The sequence below is a fragment of the Leucoraja erinacea genome, chromosome 6 (genome assembly GCF_028641065.1).
Source record: "Leucoraja erinacea ecotype New England chromosome 6, Leri_hhj_1, whole genome shotgun sequence".
In the NCBI taxonomy this organism is placed as follows: Eukaryota; Metazoa; Chordata; class Chondrichthyes; order Rajiformes; family Rajidae; genus Leucoraja; species Leucoraja erinaceus.
This window is the reverse complement of record NC_073382.1, coordinates 64,831,243-64,856,196: the sequence shown is the minus strand read 5'-3', so window position 1 is coordinate 64,856,196 and position 24,954 is coordinate 64,831,243. Positions and strand designations below refer to the sequence as shown.

At 43.7% G+C, this 24,954-nt stretch overlaps 1 protein-coding gene across 1 annotated transcript in view; it reads left to right on the top strand.

Moving 5' to 3' along the window:
- Window positions 1-23,791, top strand: part of rab38b (RAB38b, member of RAS oncogene family) — a 35,329-nt gene extending 11,538 nt beyond the window's left edge. The window contains exons 2-3 of the mRNA XM_055637255.1: window positions 4,963-5,243; window positions 22,871-23,791. Of these exons, the coding sequence (XP_055493230.1) occupies window positions 4,963-5,243; window positions 22,871-23,026 (437 nt within the window). The 3' untranslated portion in view covers window positions 23,027-23,791. The remainder of the gene's footprint in view (window positions 1-4,962; window positions 5,244-22,870) is intronic.
- Window positions 23,792-24,954: the final 1,163 nt, after the last annotated feature.

Genomic DNA, 24,954 nt, shown 5'->3' with positions numbered 1-24,954 from the left:
ATCTTTTTTATTTCTGTCAACATTGCCATGTGAAATGTTTCACTAACTGTGTTTCAATCACCCTTGAAAAACTGGAGCACAAATCTGAGAATTTTCCTTTCCATTACCTAAATCGTCCATCATCATCCTGGTATTACAGGAGATGGTGCCAATCACTTATGTTTGGTTCATAAGTTATAGTAGGCCACTCGGCCCATCATGTCCACCACCATCCAATCATGGCTGATCTTTCTTTTCATCTCAACCCCATTCTCTTGCCTTCTCCCCATAACCCCTGACACCCGTACTGAATAGGTAAATGATTCATGCATATGTACAAGTAATACAAAGCAACTATAAATGTGAAATAGCTGCTGGAAGTATTATGGAAAACCTTGGAAGTTATTTTATGGTGTTCACGGGTCAGCTCATTAATTTTTTTTAAATGAGGATAAGAGTTTAAATATTAATTTCAGTTATCCCAATCAAATGAACCATTAGGTATGGATAAAAATGCAGCTATCTGTGAACAAGTTGATTTAATATAGCTGCCCATAACTTGTTGTTTTGGCAAATTATCAAGTTGGTTCTATAAAAAGGAATCATGTGATGACAGCAAAGATCTTGGACTGAGATTATTCAGCTCATGGTCTCATGCTTCGAGAGCTGGTGATGGTGCAAATGAACTTCAGTCCCCCTGACTAGCTTGACTCACTGAACTTTGCCCGCGATTGTAACAGGTTTTCACCAGGTGCTATCTCCCTGGCCCTAAACTCATCTTTGGAATATGTAGACAGGGACACCAATGCGAGACTCCCATTCAGAAGACAGACAAAAAAGCTAGAGTAACTCAATGGGTCAGACAGTATCTCTGCAGAAAAGGATAGGTGATGTTTTGGGTCAAGACCTTTCTTCAGACTGATTCATTAATTATATCTCCATCTTCAAAATCACAATCCCATCCAAATTAATCTCCAAACTCAGGGACCTAAGAGTCAGCATCCTCCTTTCCCACTGGACCCTTGACTTTCAGTCCCATAGAATACAGTCAGTTATCAACTTAAGGAAATGCGGTGGAGTACGTGGTGGAAATGGTTGAAAGCTTCTAGTTCCTAGGCATACCAACAACCTGCCATGGACCAAATAAATTGAGGCAACAGCCAAAAAAGCATACCAACTGCTCTCTCAGGAGACTTAGGAAATTCAGCATGCCTCCAGCCATTCTTACAAACTTCGACAGGTGCAGTGCACCTTAGAAAACATACTGTTTGGTTGTACCTCTGTCCAAAAGCACAAAAACCTGCATAGAGTTATGGATGTAGCCTTGTCCATCATAGACCAGACTCCCCACCATTGGCACATTGACTGCACTTCATGCTGCCTCGGGAAAGGAGGCAACATAATCAAAGGCCTTTCCCACTTATGCCCTTTGGCCCAACTTGCCCACACAGACCAACACGTCCCACTTACACTAGTCCCACCTGCCAGTATTTGGTCCATATCCCTCTAAACCTGTCCTATCCATATACCTGCCAAAATGGTTCTTAAATGTTGGCATAGTCCCAGCCTCAACTACCTCCTCTGGCAGCTTGTTCCATACATCCACCACACTTGGAGCGAAAAAGTTACCCCTCAGATTCCTATTAAATCTTTTCCCCTTCACCTTAAACCTATGTCCTCTGGTCCTCGATTCACCTACTCTGGGCAAGAGACTGTGCATCTACCCGATCTATTCCTCTCAAGATCTTATAGACCTCTATAAGATCACCCCTCATCCAGGTCATTCCTTCTTCTCCTCGCCCCCATTGGGCAGAAGATACAGCAGCTTGACACCGCATACCATCAGACTTAGGAACAGCTTTTTTCCCTCTATTATCAGACCTCCAAAGGGTCCTTCCCTAATCTAGGGTACAGGTCTGATTCTCTGTTCTATCTCACTGCAGACATTGGAATTTTTCTCTGGAACTGTTACGCTTCAATGCTGAGAAGTATGTTCTGCATTCTGGAATCTTTCTCTTCACTGCCTTTTGAACTTGTTTTTGGTTTGATTGTATACATGTGTAGTATTATCTAATTTGATTGGATAGCACAAAGACACAAAGGCTTTTCACTGTGCCTTGGTACACGTGACGGTAATAAGCCTAAATCTAAAGAGTTAAGCATTGCAGTGATTTTGCAGAGCGTTGGTGTGGGACCACCATGGTGCCTAATTCTTTCACATTGTCCACCTAAATGTTCTGCTTTGTAGAACTAACCCATTGTGCACAAATGCCTCTCGTCTCTGATCTCGTACCAAGGCCGAGATGCGAATTGTGAAGAGAGGAATTGTGGAGATGTTCAGGAGAAAGGATGAGAAATTGATGAGGGTAGGGGTATTGGAATGAGTTCTGGAGAGTTAGGGGACAGGAGACTGAAGAGGGAATATTTACTGCTGATAATTGAAATTGAAATAAGGGACAGAATCGCTGAGGGGAAGAAAAATGTGTGGAGAAAAGATTGAGGAATTTGCTATGGGGAAAGCCGGTGTGATTGGGCTGGAGGGGGATGATGGAGGGGATTGAGATAATCAAGTGGTAATCTATTGAATTACCATAGCTGCTCCTGGAATGATTATTCTCTCCTTAATGGAAAATCTTATCCTTTCAAGTATCCTTTCATGCAAGGAATTAAGTTTCCTTCATGCCCCACTGCAAGTGATGCTGCTTGCATACTTGTAGGTAGATGTGCTGTTCATCTCCAAATTGTTTTGATGCTTACGTTGGCAATTTTTGTTTTCCTTTTACTTTCTACTCAAACTTATTTGTCGATCGGCGATGGGAAAATTTGCATAATGTCAGCACTATTTGAAATGCAATTTGTTATTTAAAACCGTATCAGTAAAAAAGTGCTTTCATGTATTTAAAAGCAGCAATGGAGCAGTTTTTTTAATTACAAATGGGCTTTAAAACAATAATAAGCAATAATAATAATCTTATCAACCCACTACATGTAAATAAAGGACCTATGAATTAATTTTGGAAGAAAAGCTATTTTTATTCATTTACTCCATGTGGAGTTTGCATATTCTCCCCGTGTGTTTCCTTCAGGTGCTCTAGTTTCCTTGCACATCCCAATGATGTGTGAGTTTATAATTGGCCTCTGTAAATTGTGCCGAGTGTGTAGCGAGTGGGTGCGAAAATGGGATAGCATAGAAGTAGTGTGGACAGGTGATCAATGGTTGGCATATGAACTGAAGGGCCTGTTTGCATGCCCTATCTTTCATTTGGTTCCATCAATCAAATGTTCAAAGGACATTATACGATCATTATGCCTAAAACATGAGGGACACTAAAACTAGAGCAACCCTGTTGTAAGCAACCCAGCGGTATGAATATTAATTTCAAGTACCTCTTGCATTCCTTCTCTCCGTCCCTCCCCACCCTAGTTGTCCTGCTAGTTATCAACTCCTCCACAGCCAACAATGGACCATTGTGGGCTCGTTGGCCATCAGTGCCTGTTCTGATTTGTTCTGTACCTTTTCATACCTCTCGTTTCCCCCTCCCCCTGACTCTCAGTCTAAAGATGGGTATTGACCTGAAATGTCACCTACTCCTTTTCTCCAGCAAGGCTGCCTAACCCGCTGAGTATCTCCAGAATTTTGTGCCTATCTTTGGTGTAAACCAGCATCTGCAGTTTTTTGCTACACATAATATTAACGATGTTGTTATTTGTATGTTGTTATGTCTGTGTGGTCCCAGATGTTCCCAGTAAATACTACATCTGCATATTGGAATCAATGTTAGTGTTTTCATCATGTCTATCTCTCGTCATCCATATTTCTACTCTCACTTTCTTACTATATCACAGGAGAATATTTTACGCTTTTATGTCTCTTGTTAATTTTCTTTCACAGTTCTTCTTGCCCTCCTTTTTTTTTCTCTCCTGATTTCTTCATGATCTTTCTAGTTATGCTCTCCTTTACAATTATCTGTTTTCTGATTCTTTATTTACCTATAATGTCTCATTAGTAGCTTGTTCTTTTCTCTGGTAGAACACAATTCCGCTGGGTCCTATTTACACCATTTTGTATCTTTTCCATCACCACCCTATATCATTGTTTGTCAATATTGCTGTTCATTTTATTGTTTTCAATTTATGTTCTCCATTCTGTTACCTGAGTTATTATTATATCCATATTTATTCAATTATTAATTTTTAATTTATTATATCATCATCATTAATGGCTATTATCCCTTTGATTTCTTTCTACATAATGAAATCCTATAACAAATCTTCTGTTACTGCGCTTCCTACTAATTATTTCAGATTTTTTACGTGACACAGGAAAAAAATTGCTTAACTTGGTCAGAGCGCCTCTGCCGTGCAATTTGTATGTACACTTCTAGGATATATTATAATTCTGCAGAGTATTTTATGATGCTCCATCTCTTATAAGGTGTAGAACAGGAATGTGTCAGATTATAAACGACGAGGGAAAATTCTCTATTTTGAAAATGCATTTATTTCACCCTTATGCCCTTAGCATGTTCAAAAGCACAACCTTAGAAATATTTTTCAAGCAGATGTGATGGTGAGTTCTAAGAATTAGTGTAGCATAGTAAGGTTTGTAAAGTGATCTTGTTTCACTAACCTGTCTTAATATCAGCATTGAGGAGTAAATAATGGGCAGACCAACCACAAAGAACTGTCCTCCTGTTTCTTTGTACTAATTCCATGAGATCTACATCCACAGAGAACAGTATTGATTGGTTCAGTATCTTCCATATTAATGGCATCTCTGACCATGCAACGTTCCCTCAGAACATTGAAACATCAGCTTGAGCTTAGACTCAAATCTGGAAAATGAGACTTAAGCCTATAATCGAATGTTTCAGGCATGTGCATTCTCTCCGAGCCTTACCTGACATCTAAAATCTGTTTGAGATTGTGTGAGAATATCAGATCATAAAAAAACAAAAAACCTTGTGCCTCTTACTTCTGCAGGTCAAGAACGATTTGGGAACATGACAAGAGTATATTACCGAGAAGCCATTGGAGCTTTCATAGTGTTTGATGTGACACGAGCCTCAACATTCGAAGCAGTGTCAAAATGGAAGGATGATTTAGACTCGAAACTGACTCTCCCCAATGGCAAACCTGTCTCTGTTGTCTTGCTGGCAAACAAATGTGATCAAGAGGGTGAGTTCTTATCTGCCAATCCTGGAAAAATGGAACAGTTCTGCAAGGATCATGGATTTATCAGCTGCTTTGAAACTTCAGCAAAGGTAAAACAAAAGTGATTCTTAGTTTATCAATTGGTGATCACAACAGCTTAAGAAAATGTTGATTGTAACAAATCGCACAAAAACGCAAAGGGTCTGTCATGATGGTGACTTTATAAGTTAGCCATGCTTAAGGTAAAATGTGTTACCCAATTTGCCTCTAAAGCTAAGATTGTTGATGAAAGAGGCAATATCAAGACTAGTAATCGCTTCCTATCACGTCCCTCTATTATGAAGCAGCCATATGTGATACCTGACCCGAATGATGGGACTAGCTAAAGGAAAATTACAAGGGAGTGAGGATGGAGAGACTAGATTGGCAGAATCAAGGGAGCAATTCCCTCCCTTCTACCTGTCTCATCTCCATGCCCCTACTGCATATGCACCCATTTCACAAATTTCCCCCTCCCCCTTGTCCCCTTCCATCTATATTCCTTCTCTTGCTTCACATTTTGTGCCTCTTCTCCTTATTTACTATCTCAATACTTTTTGTCTTTTCATCTCTGGTCTTTGTCCAACCATCGGCCAACCCCCCCCCCCCTGTCACCTACATCCACCTCTGACTTGCCAGGCTTTGCCCCATCCCATTTCTCCACTCTACTACAATCATTCTGAAGAAGGGTCCCAACTCGAAACATTGCCTATCTACCTTCTCCAGAGATGCTGCTCTCCCCTCAACCTCCCGCATTTCAGAGAAAATAATCCAATTCCGTCCAACCTCTCCCTGTAGGTGAAAACCTCTAATCCAGGAAGAATTCTGGATAATCTCCTCTGCACCTTCTCCAAAGTCTCCACATCTTTCCTGTAATGAGGCGACCAGAAATGTACGCAATACTCCAAAAGTCATATGGAGTGGCATCATGACTTTCTGACTATTCTTTTGAATGCCCCTAATAATGAAGGCAATCATACAATGCGCTTTCTTTACCACCCAATCTATTTGTGCTGGCACCTGTAGTGAGTTAAGAACTTGAACTCCAACATCCCTCTGGAATTAATGGTGTTAGGGGTCTTGCCATTAACTGTATACCCTCTGCTTATCCACTTTGGTGGCAAGAACAGGAAGGCAGATTATTATCTGAATGGTGTCAGATTGGGAAAAGGGGAAGTGCATCAAGGCCTGGGTGGGCTTGTACATCAATCACTGAAAGTAAGCATGCAGGTACAGAAGGCAGTGAAGAAAGCTAATGGCATGCGAGTGGAATTGAATTTAGGAGCAAGGAGGTCCTACTGCAGTTCTACAGGACCCCGGTGAGACCGCACCTGGAGTACTTTGTGTAAGTTTGGTCTCCTAATTTGAGGAAGAACATTGTTGCAATTGAGGTAGTGCAGCGTATGTTCACCAGGTAACTTCCCGGGATGGCGGGACGGTGCCCGGACGTGGCGCCGACGGACAAGACACCGAAGCAAAGAAGTGGAAGCCAAATAACCGAATGGAAACAAAGCCGAAACGCTAAATAACCGAATGCCGAAACCAACTAACCGAAAGAGTGGGACGCCTAAATGCAAACTAACCGAAAGGACGGGACGCCTAAAAGCCAACTAACCAAAAGGCTGCGTCACCTAAAAGCAAACTCATCGAATGGTCGTTCTGCCAAAACGCCATCTATCGGAAAGGCAGTGTCGCCTACAAGCCAACGAACCGAATGCCGCTCAACAGAAATGTCAAATAACGGACATGATGTTGCTGGGGGGCGGGACCTGTTAGCGATTGGTCCAGACCCCCACGTCCATCACATCACTGTGGAGGGATGAACATTGTCCCACACCTCCGCTGCACCCGACCCACAGCCCACGGAGCGTGGCCGTGGGAGAGTGGGGGCTGTCCTGAGGGATGCGCACCTTCGGCCACTTACAACTTGGTGCTTGGGTTCAAATTGCCCAGTCACCTATGGCTTGTGTGGGAAAATGACCCCCACCCTCCACCCCAACCCCCACACCAGGGGAATGTTCAACCTATCGTAAAAGAGGCAGGCATAGCTAGGGCCCTTGCAGGTGGAGACAGGAGAAGGGGTCATCGGTACAGCAGATGCTGGTTTAAACTGAAGATAGAGACAAAATGCTGAAATAACTCAGCGGGACAGGCAGTACCATTGGAGAGAAGGAATGGGTGACATTTCTGGTCGAGACCCTTCCTCAGATTGATGTCGGGGAGAAGGAGATACATAGATAAGGAACTGTAAGGTGTGAATATAGGACAAAGGGAATGAAAATCAAAGCAAATGTAGAATAGATCAATGTTAGCTGGGAGAAGGTAATAACAAAGCGAACAGAGATAAAATGTAGTCGGAGACAGTAAGACTGGTCGGAGAACTGGGGAGGGGGTGGGATGGAGTGAGAGAGAATGCAAGGGTTACTTGAAGTTAGAGAAGTCAATGTTCATACCGCTGGGGCCTAAGCTGTCCAAGCAAAATTTGAGGAGCTGTTCCTCCAATCTGCGCTGGGCCTCACTGTGACAATGTTTCGCTGGGCCTCACACAATGAAATGCTCTCAAAATATGATTTCATTGTTGAAGAGACTTATCGTGTAATATGGGGCATTTCAACACAAGATAATTGATCCAAGTTGCTTCTTATCAACAGTGGAAGGATAAAGCACAGTAGCAGAATATAACTAAAAAGGTCTGATAAATGTGCAAATGTATAATGTGCAAAAAGTTGGAAACCCATTCTTTTAAAAATAATTCTTCTTCTTCTTGCGTATGGCGTGCACAGCCTAAAGTTGTAGGACAACTTGTTCTATTTGATCTTATTTGATTGTGCATGCCAGGTTGATTGCATTCATTGAAACGTGAAGGCTGCAATCTTCCACCCCATTAAAATAATTAATAACCAATCGTAAATGCAAGTAGTTGAGTTGCAAATTGCAGAAAATTAAGGAAATGAAACAATATTTAAACGCAAAGCTGTACTTTAATCTGCAAGGAAATGCAGATGCTGAAATCTTGTGTAGAAGACAAAGTGCTGGAGCAACTCATGGGTTAGGCAGCATCTTTGGAGGACATCTCTGGAGGTCTGAAAAAGGGTCACGACTCAAAACATCACTTATCCATGTCTTTCAGAAATGCTGCCTGACCTGCTGAGCTACTCCAGCACTTTGTGTATAACACTTTCTTTACTTAACTGACTGAACTTGTGAAATTCCACAGTAATAATGCCACCTTATTGGTGCTGAACTAAATATAGCGAACAGGATTAAAATCAAACAGAGAACGTAAGCAGACAGAGGAGACTACAGGACAAATACACAGGTTTTTGAGGGCAAACCAAACTTATTGTCACCATAGGTTGAAATCAAAAAATATCAGCCTACTATCAAATGCATGGTAATATTCGGGGGTTTTTAAATCACCAATATGAAGTTACAGTTTTGGATTTCATCAATATGCATGTGTACTGCATATTTCAACACACCTTTGATGCAAGATTAACTGATTAAAAATGGATAACTGCAGATGCTAGGAGTTTCAAATTACACTACATAAAATTAACAGGGACATTATTAAAAAAGCTAGGCTGTTTCATATTTTCATGTGGACATTAACACGTGGAAATATTGCCACGTCCTCAATTTTATATTTTTCTTTAATCCTGCTTTACCTGTAATTCTCTCTAGTGTGCAATGTGGTGCAGGACTTTTAGGACACCAGGAGAGGCCTGAAGCAAGCATCCAGGCCATTCGAAACACAGAAATGTATCTTCAAGTCTCCATCATTTTGCTCTCTTTCTCTGCTGGTGGTCATGTGACTCCTGAGGCACATCTGCACTTCATTGGTGAGGGTGGTTAAACTTGAAGTGGGTTTCCCTCATTACCCACAAGATCATCCTGAAGTCTAGTTCCTGGAATGAAAACACCTGCGATGTTAGAAACATAGAAACAGAAAATAGGTGCAGGAATAGGTCATTCGGCCCTTCGAGCCAGCACCGGCATTCAATATGATCATGGCTGATCATCCAAAATCATTACTCCATTCCTGCTTTTTCCCCATATCCCTTGATTTCGTTAGCCCTATGAGCTATATCTAACTCTCTTGAAATCCAGTGAACTGGCCTCCACTTCCTTCTGTTGCAGACAATTCCATAGATTCACAACTTTCCTCATCAGTCCTAAATGGCTTACCCCTTTCTTAAACATTTTGCTTAATTTATTATTTCCGTTGTTGGGTAAGAGTTTAGTTTAAACATCCAATAAGCTGCATTTTTTAAATGATGTATTTAAGATACCGTGACAATACATTATGTTAGATGACATAAATGGTGAAACAAGGACATTGCTTTGGCTGTCTTTGTGGGGAGGACTGTCAGCACTAGCAGTAACACAAGAACAAATGAACCACCCTGTTGATGGCATTTTGGAAATGAGTCATTTCATAGTTCCTGTCGGCAATGATATACCTCGGGTGCACATGAAGAGAAAGTGTGTATCACATCTTCAAGGCTGCAGCCAGGACTGGAATTCTAATGTAAGTGCAGCATTCCAAAGCTGTCCTGCTTCTGCTATTTTAATTACAGCTTAAAGCTACATCAAAATGACAAATCCATGCAGAATTTCTCAGTCATGTGGTAAAAGTGTCATCAGATTTGGATGGCGAGGTCACGCTCTGTTTGCACTGAGGAGTGGTTCAAATTTGTCCATTTCCTGCAGATTTGTGCACAATGCTCCATTCTTTGTTTGCTGAAGGATATCCAGGCTGTCCCTTAAGATTAAATAATCCCTTGTAAACGGGCTGAGGCTCTGTATCTCTTTCAATTTATTTCCCCACTCTTTTGGGAATGATCAACTTTGCAATATCTTCTTTATTAAATTGGAACCTTCTCCACTCCATTCTGATGCCTATTATGAATCTATCCAGTGTATCCTGTGGGATGGATACAGTAGAGAATTGGTGGATTTCAGGCCATTGGCAGGATGGATAAAAAATTACACATGCAGATTACTGATAAAGGGTCATAGTTGTACCTTTAATTTTTCGATTACAAAATGCACCTGCTAGCATAAAGCATCACGAGGGTAGCAATAGAAGGCCAAAATATTACTCTGGAAAGACAGATGTGCTGAGAAGAAATAGCACATCATTCAGCTTACAATTTTGGCAAATAATTGTAGTGCCATTTATTCTGCTGGGTTTCTGCTGTTTGAGAGGACGTGCTGCATTTTAATTGCAATGGGTTTCTGAAGGCTTGAAATACGACTGAATGGGGTAGAACAATGAAGTAATCTGTTACCTGCTCAGGTTACCTGCATCCAAGATGAGGAAGATAGATCCTTAGTACCAAAATGTTGAAGTCAATAGGGAACACTCAGTTATTAAACAGGGACATGTAACTCTCCTCTTTCACTCTTCTCGTATCTGACTCCCTTTTGTCTCCTAGTCCCTTTTTTTTTAAACCAAAAATAGATTTATTCAAGTATTTACAATACAAAAGAATTCAAAAGCAATTCCATCATCATAGTACAAGTAAAACAAATATTCTTAAATAAATATTTTGCAATCCTTATTAAGGATGCATTCCACCCCCATGGTGCCCAGCGGTCCTGGAAATGCACCATGGTGCCCGTGGACAGTGGGTAGTCCCTCTCTAGTACCACCCTGGCGTGGACATATTCCTGGAAAAGGGGCAGGCAGCTAGCTCGGGTCTTATCTGCTTTTTGTCTCTTTTAGTCCACTTTTGTCTCTCTTTTGTTGAGCAGTCAAGAGAGTTTTTATGGTCATGTGGCCCAGATAGGACAATGAAATTCTTACTTGCTGCAGCACAACAGAATATGTAAACATAATACAAAATGGAAGATGAAAGTTCAGTGTGTCTATAGATCATAGACCATATATACACAATAAATAAACAGATATGGTGCAATAATAATAATACTGTTCAGAGCTTATTTGATGTCGTGTTTAATAGCCTGATAGCTGTGGGGAAGAAGCTGTTCCTGAACCTGGATGTTACAGATTTCAGTCTCCTGTACCTTCTTCCCGATGGCAATGGTGCAATGAGTGTGTGACCAGGATGGTGTGGGTCTTTGATGATGTTGGCAGCCTTTTTGAGGCAGTGACTACGATAGATTCCATCGATGGTTGGGAGGTCAGAGCTGGTGATGGACTGGCAGTGATCACAACTTTCTGCAGTCTTTTTCGCTCCTGGTTGTTCAAGTTGCTGAACCAGGCCATGATGCAGCCAGTCAGCATGCTCTCTACTGTGCACCTGTAGAAGTTTGAGAGAATCCTCCTTGACATACCGACTCTCCGTAATCTTCTCAGGAAGTAGAGGCGCTGATGTGCCTTCTTTATATTTGCATCAGTGTGCAGGGACCAGGAAAGATATTCGGAAATATGCACGCCCAGGAATTTGAAGTTTTTGACCCTTTCCCTGTCGTCCCGTTGATATAAACGGGATTGTGGGTCCCTATCCTCCGCTTCCAGTCCACAATTAGTTCCTTAGTTTTACTGGTGTTGAGAGCCAGGCTGTTGTGCTGGCACAATTTGGTCAATCGATCGATCTCACTTCTATACTCTGACTCATCACCATCTGTGATTCGTCCCACAATGGTGGTGTCGTCGGCGAACTTGATAATGGAGTTCGCACTATGTCCGGCTACACAGTCATGAGTATAGAGTGAGTTCAGCAGGGGGCTGAGCACGCAGCCTTGAGGTGCTCCAGTGCTGATTGTTATCGAGGATGACATATTTCCACCAATATGGACAGACTGTGGTCTGTGAGTGAGGAGGTCGAGGATCCAATTGCAGAGGGATGCGCAGAGACCCAGATCCGTGTGCTTGGTAACCGGCTTGGAGGGGATGATGATATTAAACGCCGAGCTGTAGGCTATGAACCACAGCCTGACATACGCGTTTTTGTTGGCCAAGTGGTCCAGAGCGGAGTGGAGAGCCAGTGAGATTGCATCCACCGTTGACCTGTTGTGTCGGTAAGCGAACTGTAGTAGGTCGAGGTAGGAGCTGATATGCGCCATAATCAACCGCACAAAGCACTTCATCACCACAGATGTTAGTGCCACTGGCCGATAGTCGTTGAGGCACGTCACCTTGCTCTTCTTGGGCACCGGTATAATTGATGCCCTTTTAAAGCTGGTGGGAACCTCAGACCTCAGAAGTGAGAGGTTGAAAATGTCTATTACAGGTACTGACTTCCCCACCATCGAAGGGATCCACAGGAGGTGCCACCTCACAGAAGTAGCCGGCCTCAACAAGGACCCACACCACTCTGGCCACCACCACTCTTTCACTTGCCAGCCTTTGTGATGCAACCAATCAATATGCTCTCTACCGTACACCTGTAGAAGTTCAAGAGATTATTTGTTTCCATACTGAATTTCCACAATCTTCTACGGAAGTAGAGTCATTAATGGGCTTTCTTTCCAGACAGATCTGCAGAAATATGCATGCCCAGGAACTCGAAGTTATTGATTTTCTCCATCACCAACCCATCGAGGAACCTCATCTTCCTCTTTTGAAGTCAACAATCAGCTCTTTGGTTTTACTGAAGTAGAGATCAAGGTGGGTGTTATGCCACCAAAGCAAATAGATAATTGATCTCCCTCCTATACTCTTAACTTATCAGTCTCCTTAATTCACCAACAACAGGCAAATTTAAAGATAGTGGGAACTATTCCCGGCTACATTGCCAAGGAAATTGGAGATTGCACATTCTCTCCATTGATGTTTCTGTTGCATGCCATGTATTTACTCCCAGACTTGGTGGTAGGGGTAATTTGCAACTGTAATTTAGCAAAGGTAAGTAGCAAACTATTCAAAGTAAGTATGACAGAAATTGAGAACAGTCTAATTCAGATCCAAATGGTCCCCAGCGATGGTAAATGAAGACAATGGTTTTGATCTTCCCAATATCCAGCTGGAGGACATCTCTGTTCATCCAGTACGGGACACTGCTGAAATATTGCATCAATTTAAAGACCTTGTCAAGGAATAATGGGAAGAGAAGCTTGGTGTCATCAACAGATATCTTAAACACTTTTTGCCTTTTTGGAGCAGTATCTAAACTATCTTGGAAGTGAAACTGAACAGATGGGAGGCATTCACTTTGATCCTGTTCTGCTTGCATCGTCAGTAGTCGGTGTTAATGATTCCTTATGTCAGGTTAGTGAGAGTAAAATCTACTTTGATTTTGCTTTAATCTTTCAGTTTCTGGAAGAGTTTCCTCACTGGCATGATCGAAAGGTTATGCAAAGTACTTGTAAGTTCCGTGCCTTTCTTGTAACGCGCTCCATCTCCTCTCCCCTTGAAGATGCCGGCACTTTGGGCATTTTCCCACACATTTGGCTTTTCACCATCAGCAAACCACTATATAACAAATTATAAATGTCATGTTTACTATTTTGATGTTTGGTTAAAGTATTATTTATAAATATAATTTATACTTTCAAGTGCGAGTTCTTCTGGCATATGTTATCCATCACTCATGCTAAACACCTTTATTGTTTTACATTTCACATATACCAGTAATTATTTTCCTATTTAATTTATTTTGCTCAGTTTTATTTTAAAATAAGCTTAAAACATTCAAAGGCAAACGAGGGACACAAAGTGCTGGAGTAACTCGGTGGGTCAGCCAGCATCTCTGGAGAACATGGATATGTGACTTTTTAGGTTAAGGCCCTTCTTCAGACTGATTGTGGTCGAGGGAAGGTGGGGAGAATATTGGAAGAGAGGAGGGGCAGGGTAAATCCTGGTGAGTGATAGTTGGTTACAGGTGAGTGGGGTTTTGATAGGCGGATGGTGGAACAAAAGCCAGAGATGAAAAGACAATAGATGTGAGGCAAGAATAGAAGAAGTGTGAATTGTGAGGCCAGAGCAAGGTACTGTATATAAGTCGAGAGATACAAAATGCTGGAGTCACTCAGTGGGTCAGGCAGCATCTCTAGAGAAAATAAATAGGCAATGTCTCGGATTGGGAAGGAACATAAGCGGAAGGGGAGGGGCAGGGGGAGGGAAGAAATAGGAAACACGGGTGAGGGATCCATCTATGACAACAGGGGATAATCCAAATTTACTAAAGAAGGAGGACATCTCAGATGTCCTAAAATGGAAAACCTCATCATGGGAGCAGATGCGGCGGGACTGAGAAATTGATAGCGTCTTTGCAAGAGGCAGGGTGGGATGAAGTGTAACCCAAATAACTGTGGGGGTTGAAGGGTTAGTAGTAGATGTCAGTCATGAATGTATAGGAAGGAACTGCAGATGTTGGTTTAATGTGATTGAGGCAGTGCAGCATAGGTTCACAAGATTGATCCCTGGGATGGCGGGGCTGTCATATGAGGAAAGATTGAAAAGTTTGGAAGGATGAGGGGGAATCTTATAGAAACATATAAAATTATCAAAGGACTGGACAAGCTAGATGCAGAAAAATGTTCCCAATGTTGGGCGAGTCCAGAACCAGGGGCCACAGTCTTAGAATACAGGGGAGGCCATTAAAAACTGAGGTGAGAAAAAACGTTTTCACCCAGAGAGTTGTGAATTTGTGGAATTCCCTGCCATAGAGGGCAACGGAGGCCAAATCACTGGATGGATTTAAGAGAGAGTTAGATAGAGTTCTAGAGGCTGGTGGAATGAAGGGATATGGGGAGAAGGCAGGTACGGGTTATTGATTGGGGTCGATCAGCCATGATCACAATGAATGGCGGTGCTGGCTCAAAGTGCCAAATGGCTTCCTCCTGCACCTATTTTCTATGTTTCTATGTAAATCAAAGGTAGTCACAAAATGCTGGAGTAACTCAGCAGGCCAGGCAGCATCCCTGGAGAGAAGGAATGGGTGATGTTTCGGGTCGAGGCCCTTCTTCAGACTGGACGTTCATGGCAATGGGGGCCTGGAAATTGCAAGTCATTGAAGAGTTGACCAGCATGTGAGGTGTCTTGGATGTAGGTTGGAAGGGACTGGACAAGAAGGGTTTAGGATGGAATCAAGTTATTTGGAGATGAGTCTGTGGGGCAGGAATGGGCAAAGATAATGAGTCTGCTGAGGCAGTTCTGTTTGTAGTTATTGGGAAAGAGATAGAAGTGGGAAGTGCAGGGCTGGGGAACTATGAGGTTGGAGGCTGTGCAGGGAAGATCGTCAGAGGTGATGAGATCAGTAACCATCTGGGAGATGAAAGAAATCACACTTATTTCCTTCTTGGCTTTTATTTGTTATTTTCACATTTGATATATTTGATCTATTGTTTCACTAAACTGGTCAAATGCCCCCTCCTTTCATCCTGTCACCACCTCATCTCTATATTCATTTGTTCTATGATTATTTTAATAGTTCCTTTGTCTGAAACACACAAAACACACACATGCACACAGACACCATCCAGACACATACACACACACACATGTATACACATACACACAATGACACACAGGAACAAACATTTACAGATGGATACACACAAACACCGGGCAGGCTGCCAACATTGGGTGAGAGTTGAGAGTGAGAAATTGCGAGGTAGCGTAGTGACCGATGGTGGGAGGGTGACCCTCTCCAATAGTAGGCTCCGGAGGCTGCACCAACGGCCCCATTCTCCCGGTCCACTCCTGGCTCCGTGCCGGGGTTAAAACTCCATGGGGTGTGAACAGAGCAGTTGACGGACATAGAGCCGCCGGAGGTGAGGGTGGGAGGTGTGTGCCGTGCATCAGGGGGGAAGGGGGAGGGGGGTTGGTGCTGGGACCACCGCCGCCGTGTCTCACCCATCACACCATCTGCATGGGAGAAACTAAACTACTGTTTTTCCACCAAAAATCATCCCCCAGGCCGGTAGTTTGATAGCCCTGCTTTAAACCAATCCCCTCTAATGCTTGAATCACATATCCTGGGGAAAATACTATGCATTCACCTGATATTCCCCTCATGGTTTTTACTAAAACAATTTTTGCTTTATTTTGAACTTTCAGCACCCGCAGATATTTGAGCGTGAGAAATTTTGTTATCAGCGTGAGAGCATGAGAATTTTGTGAATTGCATGAATCTCACGCTCAATGCGTGAGAGTTTGCAGTCCTGCTAATAATGCAAACATTTTATGCAAGTTCCAATTGTTTGGACAAAAATCACTTATTACTGCTTTATAACAGTTAAGTTACTTTCGGACCATTTCAGAAATGATAGCACTCAACAAACAATCAACTAACAAATTAAAACAAACTAAAAAGAAATAACATGTTCCCTTTCGTGACTCGACCTCATAAGTACTTTAACGCTGTTAACAGAGCAAAGGGATATTAATCTCAAGAATAAAAATGGGGAAAGTGGGGGCAATTTTGCTTAAATGGTCATTCTAAGCCCATTCAGATCTTCATAGTCAGAGTTATACGTGGTATACGCATGTACGTGGCTGGCCCAATTTGTCCATAATGATCAAGTTGGCATCCTGCATGCCCAGGGACTGGCTGCCATTCCTAGATCAGCTTGTGTCCCAGGGACTGGCTGCAGTTCTCAGGTCAGCTCGCCTGTCCCGACCCTGCGAAAACAAATTGAAAAAAAACATGGTTTTTTGGGTTACGGGCAGGATTCAGCCTGTATGCCGTAGGTTGCCGAACCCTGTCCTAGATGTTTGGCCTCATTGTGGTCCTCCCCATGTTTTACAACCGATTCACCTGGTTAGTTTTATCTCCGGCTGCTTCATCCAACCAAGAAAGAAGAGATGCGCGTCACTCACAGCCGCCACCTGACGAGCTTCCCCAGACCGCACAGATCGTTGTGATATGGCACAAAAAGACAAACTGTGCAGGGACTGAAGACAGCGTGAGAATTCTGTCATCAGCGTGAGAATTGACTGAAATGTGTGACTCTGGCAGCCCTGTCTAAGGCCAGGATGTGACAACACGCACAGAGTTGGCAGCCCTGTCTCAGGCCAGGATGTGACAACAGACGCACAGGGAGATACATACACAAAGGAAGACACACACACACACAAGGAGACAGACACACACACACACACAGGGAGACAGACACACACACACACACGACACACACACACACACACACACCCACACACCCCCAGACACACCCACACACACACCCACACACACACACACACACACACACACACACAAGGAGACACACACACACACACACAGGCACACACACACACACACACACACACACACACAGGGACACACACACACACACACACACACACACACACACACAGACACACACACACAAACACACACACACATAGATACACACACACACACACACAGGGACACACACACACACACACACACACACACACACACACACACACACACACACACACACACACACACACACACACACACACACACACACACACACACAGGGAGACACACACACACACAGGGACACACACACACAGACACACACACACACACACACACACAGACACACACACACAGACACACACACACACACACAGGCACACACACACACACAGGGAGACACACACACACACACACACACACACACGCACACACACAGGGAGACACACACACACACACACACACACACACACACACACACACACACACACACACACACAGGGACACACACACACAGGGAGACACACACAGACAGACTATATACAGGCACACACACACACACACACACACAGACAGACACACACACAGGGAGACACAGACACACACACACACACACACACACACACACACACACACACACACACACACACACACACACACACACACACACACACACACACAGACAGCACACACACACACAGGGAGACACACACACACACACACAGGGACACACACAGAGACACGCACATACACACAGGGAGAGCCACACACATACACACACACAGGGAGACACACAGGGAGGCACACACACACACACACACAGTGAGGCACACATGCACACACACACAGGGAAACAGACACCTACACCTTTCACCCCCCCTTCCCCCCTCTCCCTCCTCCCCCTCCTCTCTTTCCTCCCCTCCTTCTCTTTCCTCACCTCCCTCTTTTTCCTCACGCTTCCTCTTTCTCCCCTTTCTCCTTCCCTTCCTTCATCCCCTTTCTACATTCCCTCCCCCTGTCTCTCTTTACCTCCATCCCTCCCTTTTTTTCTTTCTCTCTCTCTCTTTCTCCCCTCCCTCTCATTCCCGGGCTGCCCAATGGGGAGTCTGGCGGGCACGGTGTAGCGTGGATTGGCGGCGTTGGCGCTGCCGTGTGAGTTGAAGGGCAGGAGCAAAGATCCTATAGCGGAGCTATAAGATCTTTGGACAGGAGGGAGGGAGGGAGCGAGGTTGCCGTGGCAGCTGGAAGCGCAGCGCTCGTAGACGGCGCGCAAAACGCTGACACCCGTTGCCCGGGACCGACGCGCTTCCCTAATTCATGCAGATCGCTGTTATGTGGCGCAAAGAGACAAACTGTGCAGCAAAGATCCTATAGCTCAGCTCCGCTATAGGATCTTTGCTATGCGGGGACTGAAGACAGCCTGTCAGCGTGAGAATTCCGTCTTCAGCGTGAGGGCGTGAGAATTGGCTGAAATGCGTGAGTGTCACGCTCAAAGCGTGAGAGTTGGCAGCCCTGACAAACACCATGCAAATGGACCCACACACATACTCAAATAGCCACCTATGAACACAGACACACACACACATAGAAATATACAGCAGACATGGACATTGTATTTCAATCAAGGTGAAATGACATGTGTAATGATTATATAAGGTAATCACTTCAGATTTGATGTTCATTCAGTAAATGGCAGAAATATTTCACTCGCTGCAATGAACGTTGCTTTTAAATGGAAGTTGCATAAACAGGCAGAGCAGCAGAATAAAGTGACAGGCATTATCCTCAGTTATAAATGGGCACTCTGATTTGTAGCCACGTCAATTGCAAAGTGGCAGCAGAAATTCGTTTTTCAGGAGGATGTACCGGATTTAAAATGATAAATTCCATTAAAAATCACCAAACACACTAAAAACATGCAGTAAAACTCTGTTAATGAGGCATGCTCAACGCTTTGGTGTGGCAGACTGACAGATAGTCTGGAGATAGACACAAAATGTTGGAGTAAATCAGTGGGTCAGCAACAGCTCCAGAGAAAAGGAATGGATGATGTTTTGGGTGGAAACCCTTCTCAGACTCTGAAAAAATACTGCCTGACCCGGTGAGTTACCATTAATATTTTCTGTCTATATTCTATGTAAACCAGCATCTGCAGTTCCTTCTTACACAGATATGCTAGAGTATTGGATGATATTCCAATTGATTCTTAACACTTTTTATTCACATGTTTTCATATATTATGCAGTGCAGTCAGATAATACATTTTTCAGTGAACCCAGAAGTTTCAAGGGGGGCACAGGGACCAGGATACCTGCATGTTAGAGTTAGCACAGCAATCAGGAGAACCAGAGGACAAATCATAGGATTTCCAAACTGCCAATAATTTCAGGACCACAAAATGGTGGGGCAGAATGGGCACATTTTCTGTGATTTTCGTCATAAGCCAGCCAGTTCAAGGTGTGCAGAGTGACGGAGTACATAGTTTTGAAGGACAAAGAGGCGATGTTCAACGTTTTATATTTTTGCCTTGCATCGCAACTGAATTAATCTATTTAATCCCATCGTGGTGGGGACTGTCATGAGGGAGGGGGTGGAACAATGGACAATGGAGGATCTGGCGTGGAGGGGAGGGGGAGGGGGGGAGTCGGGGTGAGTGGGTGGGGGAGTGGATCAGGATGAGAACAAAGGGGGACTTAGCATGTAATTATGTCAGCGCCCTTATGTGGCAAGTATTTGCATACCTAGGGTATACAAGCAAAGAATTTCACTGTGACTTGTCACATGTATAAATAAAGTATTCAATCATTCATTCATTCATTCATCAATTTTGTAAACATCTCTGCCATTCACCATCATGTTTCATGATCACTTCCCAACACTTCTCATAACCCCACTCTGCACACTTGCCTTTATTAAAAGCCAGGTGAAGCTTCTACGCATTCCTCTAATGCTGATCACTGCATCACCCACATTTCTGTCTTCACATCCTGCCATGTGGATTTCAGCAAATGGTAAGTGCCAGCATTTTTGACAAACAACAAAAATAGCATGTAATTATAGAGCATTCCTTAGTAAAATGTATCAATTTTCCTCGTGAAACGTTTTGAAATTAAATTTGACATTAAGCATCATACATTAAAGTTTGCTCAGATAATTTGAAACTCAATCATTCTGCATTTATGGAACATTTTATAGAAAGAAAGATAAATAGTCAAGCAGAGTTCAGAGGGGATTTTCAGGGTTTAGTTTAGTTTAGAGATACAGCATGGGAACAGACCCTTCGGCCCACAGATTCCACGGCAATCAGCAATCACCAATATATTAGTTCAATCCTGCATATACTAGGGACAAATTACAGAAGCCAATTAATCTACAAATCTGTATGTCTTTGGATTGTGGGTGGAAACTGGAGTACCCGGAGAAATCCATGCGGTCACAGGGAGAATGTATAAACTCTGTGCAGACAGCACCCATGGTCAAGATTGGACCTGGATCTCTGGCACTGTAAGCCAGCAACCGGCACTGTAGGGCAGCAACTCTATGGCTGCGCCACTGTGCAGCCCCCTACCTGTTTGAGTCTAGACAGGTAATGACATGGTTGCTTTGATGGTGCAATGAAAATCAGTGAGGTGTAAAAGACATTGAAAGTAATCCTAGCCAAAATATTAAGACATTTTAATTGTATTGAATGAATGAATGAAAGAATGAATGAGATGATCTTACCCACTCGCTTCCTGGCCTTTGCTGTGTACAGTTTGTCAATGGAGGGAAGATTGCAGCCAATAACCTTCTCAGCTGATCGGACGATTTGCTGCAGCCTCTGGGTGTCGTGCTTGGTCGTGCTGAGCCAAACCAGACCATGATGGAGAAGGTGAGGACAGACTCTACGATGGCCGTGTAGAATTGGACCATCATTGCCTGTGGCAGATTGTACTTCCTCAGCTGCCGCTGGAAATACATCCTCTGTTGTGCCTTTTTGACTGTGGAGTCAATGGTGGCCCCTCCATTTAAATTGATGGTTCCCAGGAACTTAAAAGACTCCACAGATGTGACTGGTCTTGTTGATGGTGAGTGGGGTGAGGGGAGGGGGAGCTCTCCTAAAGTCTACAATCAATTCCACTGTCTTAAGAGCATTGAGCTCTAGGTTATTATGATGGCACCAGGATGTCAGCTGCATCACTTCCTGTCTGTAGGCAGATTCCTCCCCATCCTGGATCAGTCGAATCAGGGTTGTGTCGTCCGCAAACTTGAGAAGCTTGACAGAGGAATAAGTGGAGGTGCAGTCATTGGTGTAGAGAGAGTAGAGGCGAGGGGAGAGTATGCAGCCTTGCGATGCTCCTATGATGAGTGTTTGCGGGTCCGAGATGTGCTTTCCCAGCCTCACATGCTGCTTCTTGTCTGTCAGGAAGCTGGTGATCCACCGGCAGAGGTATTCAGGAACAGTCAACTTGGAAAGTTCAGAGTGTGGTAGCTCTGGCACAATGGTGTTGAATGCAGAGCTAAAATCAACAAACAAAATCCTTGCATAGATCCCTTGGCGGTCCAGGTGCAGGAGGATGGTACCACTACGGACATGGTACCACTGACCATCAGAGGGGACTGTGTAGAGAGGGTGGCGGATTTCCGCTTCCTGGGAATCCACATTGAGGAGGACCTGACGTGGAGCGTGAACACCACTGCGCTGCTGAAAAAGGTCCAGCAGAGACTGCACTTCCTGAGGGTGCTCAGGAAGAACAACATCACTCAGAGGCTGCTGCTGTCCTTTTATCGGTGCTCCATTGAGAGCATACTAACATACTGTGTATGCGTGTGGTACACCAGCTGCACAGCGGCTCAGAGGAAAGCGCTCCAGAGGGCCATTGACAACGCCCAGAGGATTGTCGGCTGCCCTCTCCTTACCTTGGAGGACCTACACAGTTCCCGCTGCAATAAAAAAACCCAGAATATAATAAAGGACATCTCCCACCCCGGACACTCCCTGTTTGAACTGTTGCCGTCAGGCAGACGGTACAGATCCACAAGGACAAGGACAAATAGACTAAAAAACAGTTTTTACCCCACTGCTATAAAAGTACTAAATGTGGCCGCCAAGGAACGCAGGGGCGATACAGACTAAGGGACTGTGGTAACGGTGAAATCGACAGAAGGATGGAGGGTTGGGTGTGTATGCGTGCTTTGTCTGTGATTTTTATTTATTTGCTTATCTTTATTATTTTACCGTGGATGTTTCGTTAGCTTTAGAAATGTTTGAATGCTGCACTGACTGGCTGACATTTTAAATTTCGTTGTACATGGCCCATGTTACAATGACAATAAAGAAACTATTCTATTCTATTCTATTCTATGAAGTGCAGGCCCAGGTTGGCTGTGTCATCCACAGATCTATTGGCCCATTATGCAAACTGCAGAGGGTCCAGCAGGGGGTTTGTGATATGGCCAGCACAAGCCTTTCAAGGTTGTTCATGAATACAGAAGTCAGTGCGACAGGCTTGTAGTCATTAAGACCAGTAATGACTATTCATAGATATGATCCAATATATAAGCGCCATTCATTTTATCGTCAATAAATTTATGCATATTTTTACTTTCATCATCTGCAGGAAAACGTCAACATTGAGGAAGCAGCCCGGTGTCTGGTGAAACACATCATCGCCAGTGAGAATGACCTTGCACGTTCTGTGGAATCTGACGTGGTCACCCCAACACTCAATTCCTTCAGAAGCAAAGGCAGCTGCTCTTCTTGTTTCAAGGCCTAGACTTTCAGTGCTCACAAATCTTGATATCATCGTAAAAACGAGGAACTGCAGATGCTGGTTTACAAAAACAGATGCAGTGCTGGAGGAACTCAGCAGGTAAGGTAGTACCCCAGAGGACATGGAAAGGTGACATTTCAGCTCGGGACCCTACATCATTCTGAGGAAGGGTCCCGGCCTGAAATGTCTCCTATCCATGTTCTCCAGGGATACTGCCTGACCCATTGAGTGTCTAAGATTTCATTGTAATGGGTCTGTCCCACTTACGTGATTTTTTCAGCAACTTGCAGGTGCCTGTCATAGTTGAAGCAGGTCGCTGAAAATTTTCAACATGTTGAAAATCCAGCGGCGACCAGAACAAGGTACGACTCTGGGCAACTACTCACGACCATACAGGCTTCACCCCGCGACATGTCGCCAGGGTGTCACCTGTATGGTCGTGAGTAGTTTCCTCAGTCACCCAAAGAGTCGTAGCATCTGTCTGGTCGTCGCTGGATTTTCCATGTTGAAAATTTTCAGCAACCTGCAACGACCTATGATGGGTGCCGGCAGTCGCCGAAAAAGTCGCGTAAGTGGGACAGGCCCATCACTGAGTTGCAAAATTGCAAGTTACAGCAGCAATACTTTTAACTGGAGCCTGGAAGAAGATGAGATTTGGAAAGTAAAAAAAAATATATGGTTCAAAAATATCAAGTTCACTTTGTGGGAACATGTAACATGGAAAAATATTTCCAAACTGTTTCACAAGAGTATGAAATAAAATGAGTTTCTGATATTAAAAATAGTGCTCACTGTGTCTTTAAAGATGATACTATCTTCATGCATGGGAATCAAAGGAGCAGGAGGTTAAAATTCAACTTTAATCAGACTAATTAATATATATTAGATTGTCTGTTTTAATTGAGGAGAAGATAGGACAAGATGTCTGAAAGGGGCAGATCTGGTACTGTCCGTCTGCGCCCTGCTAAAACTGAATTTCACCCTCCAATAGACAATAGACAATAAGTGCAGGAGTAGGCCATTTGGCCCTTCAAGCCAGCACAGCCATTCACTGTGATCAAGGCTGATCATCCACAATCAGTACCCCGTTCTTGCCTTCTCCGCATATCCCTTGAGTCCGCTATCTTTAAGAGTATCCAACTCTCTCTTGAAAGCATCCAAAGAATTGGCCTCCACTGCCTTCAGAGGCAAATCATTACACAGATTCACAACTCTCTGGGTTAAAATACTTTTTCCTCATCTCTGTTCTAATTGGCCTAACCCTTATTCTTAGTCTGTGGCCCCTGGTTCTGGACTCCCCCAACATCAGGAACATGTTTCCTACCTCTAACATGTCCAATCCCTTAATAATCTTATATGTTTCAATAAGATATCCTCTCATCCTTCTAAATTCCAGTGTATACAAGCCCAGTCGCTCCCTTCTTTCAACATGTGACAGTCCCGCCATCCCGGGAATTAACTTTGTGAACCTACACTGCACTCCCTCAATAGCAAGAATGTCCTTCCTCACTTTTGAAGACCAAAACTGCACACAATACTCCAGGTGTGGTCTCACTGGGGCCCTGTACAGCTGCAAAAGGACCTCTTTGCTCCTATACTCAACTCCTCTTATTATGAAGGCCAACATGCCATTAGCAACATGCCATGCCTCCAGGCATGTTTTGCAGCAGAAAGGAAGGCAGCCCCTTTACATAACACAGTCACAGGTCATCACTTCACAGTGTAACAATTCATTTTCTCTTGCTGCTGTTAAATGTGTTGTATGGCAGCAGCTGTCTTCTGCACAGTCCAATAACAGATCTAAATTAATTCCAAATGCTGAAGACAGCAATTGTGATCTGTATGATTTGTCCCCATCTCTAAGCAACTGCACCACCTTTACTATTACCTTGACTGAGATTAAATAATTCAGCACAGACAATGAGAATAAT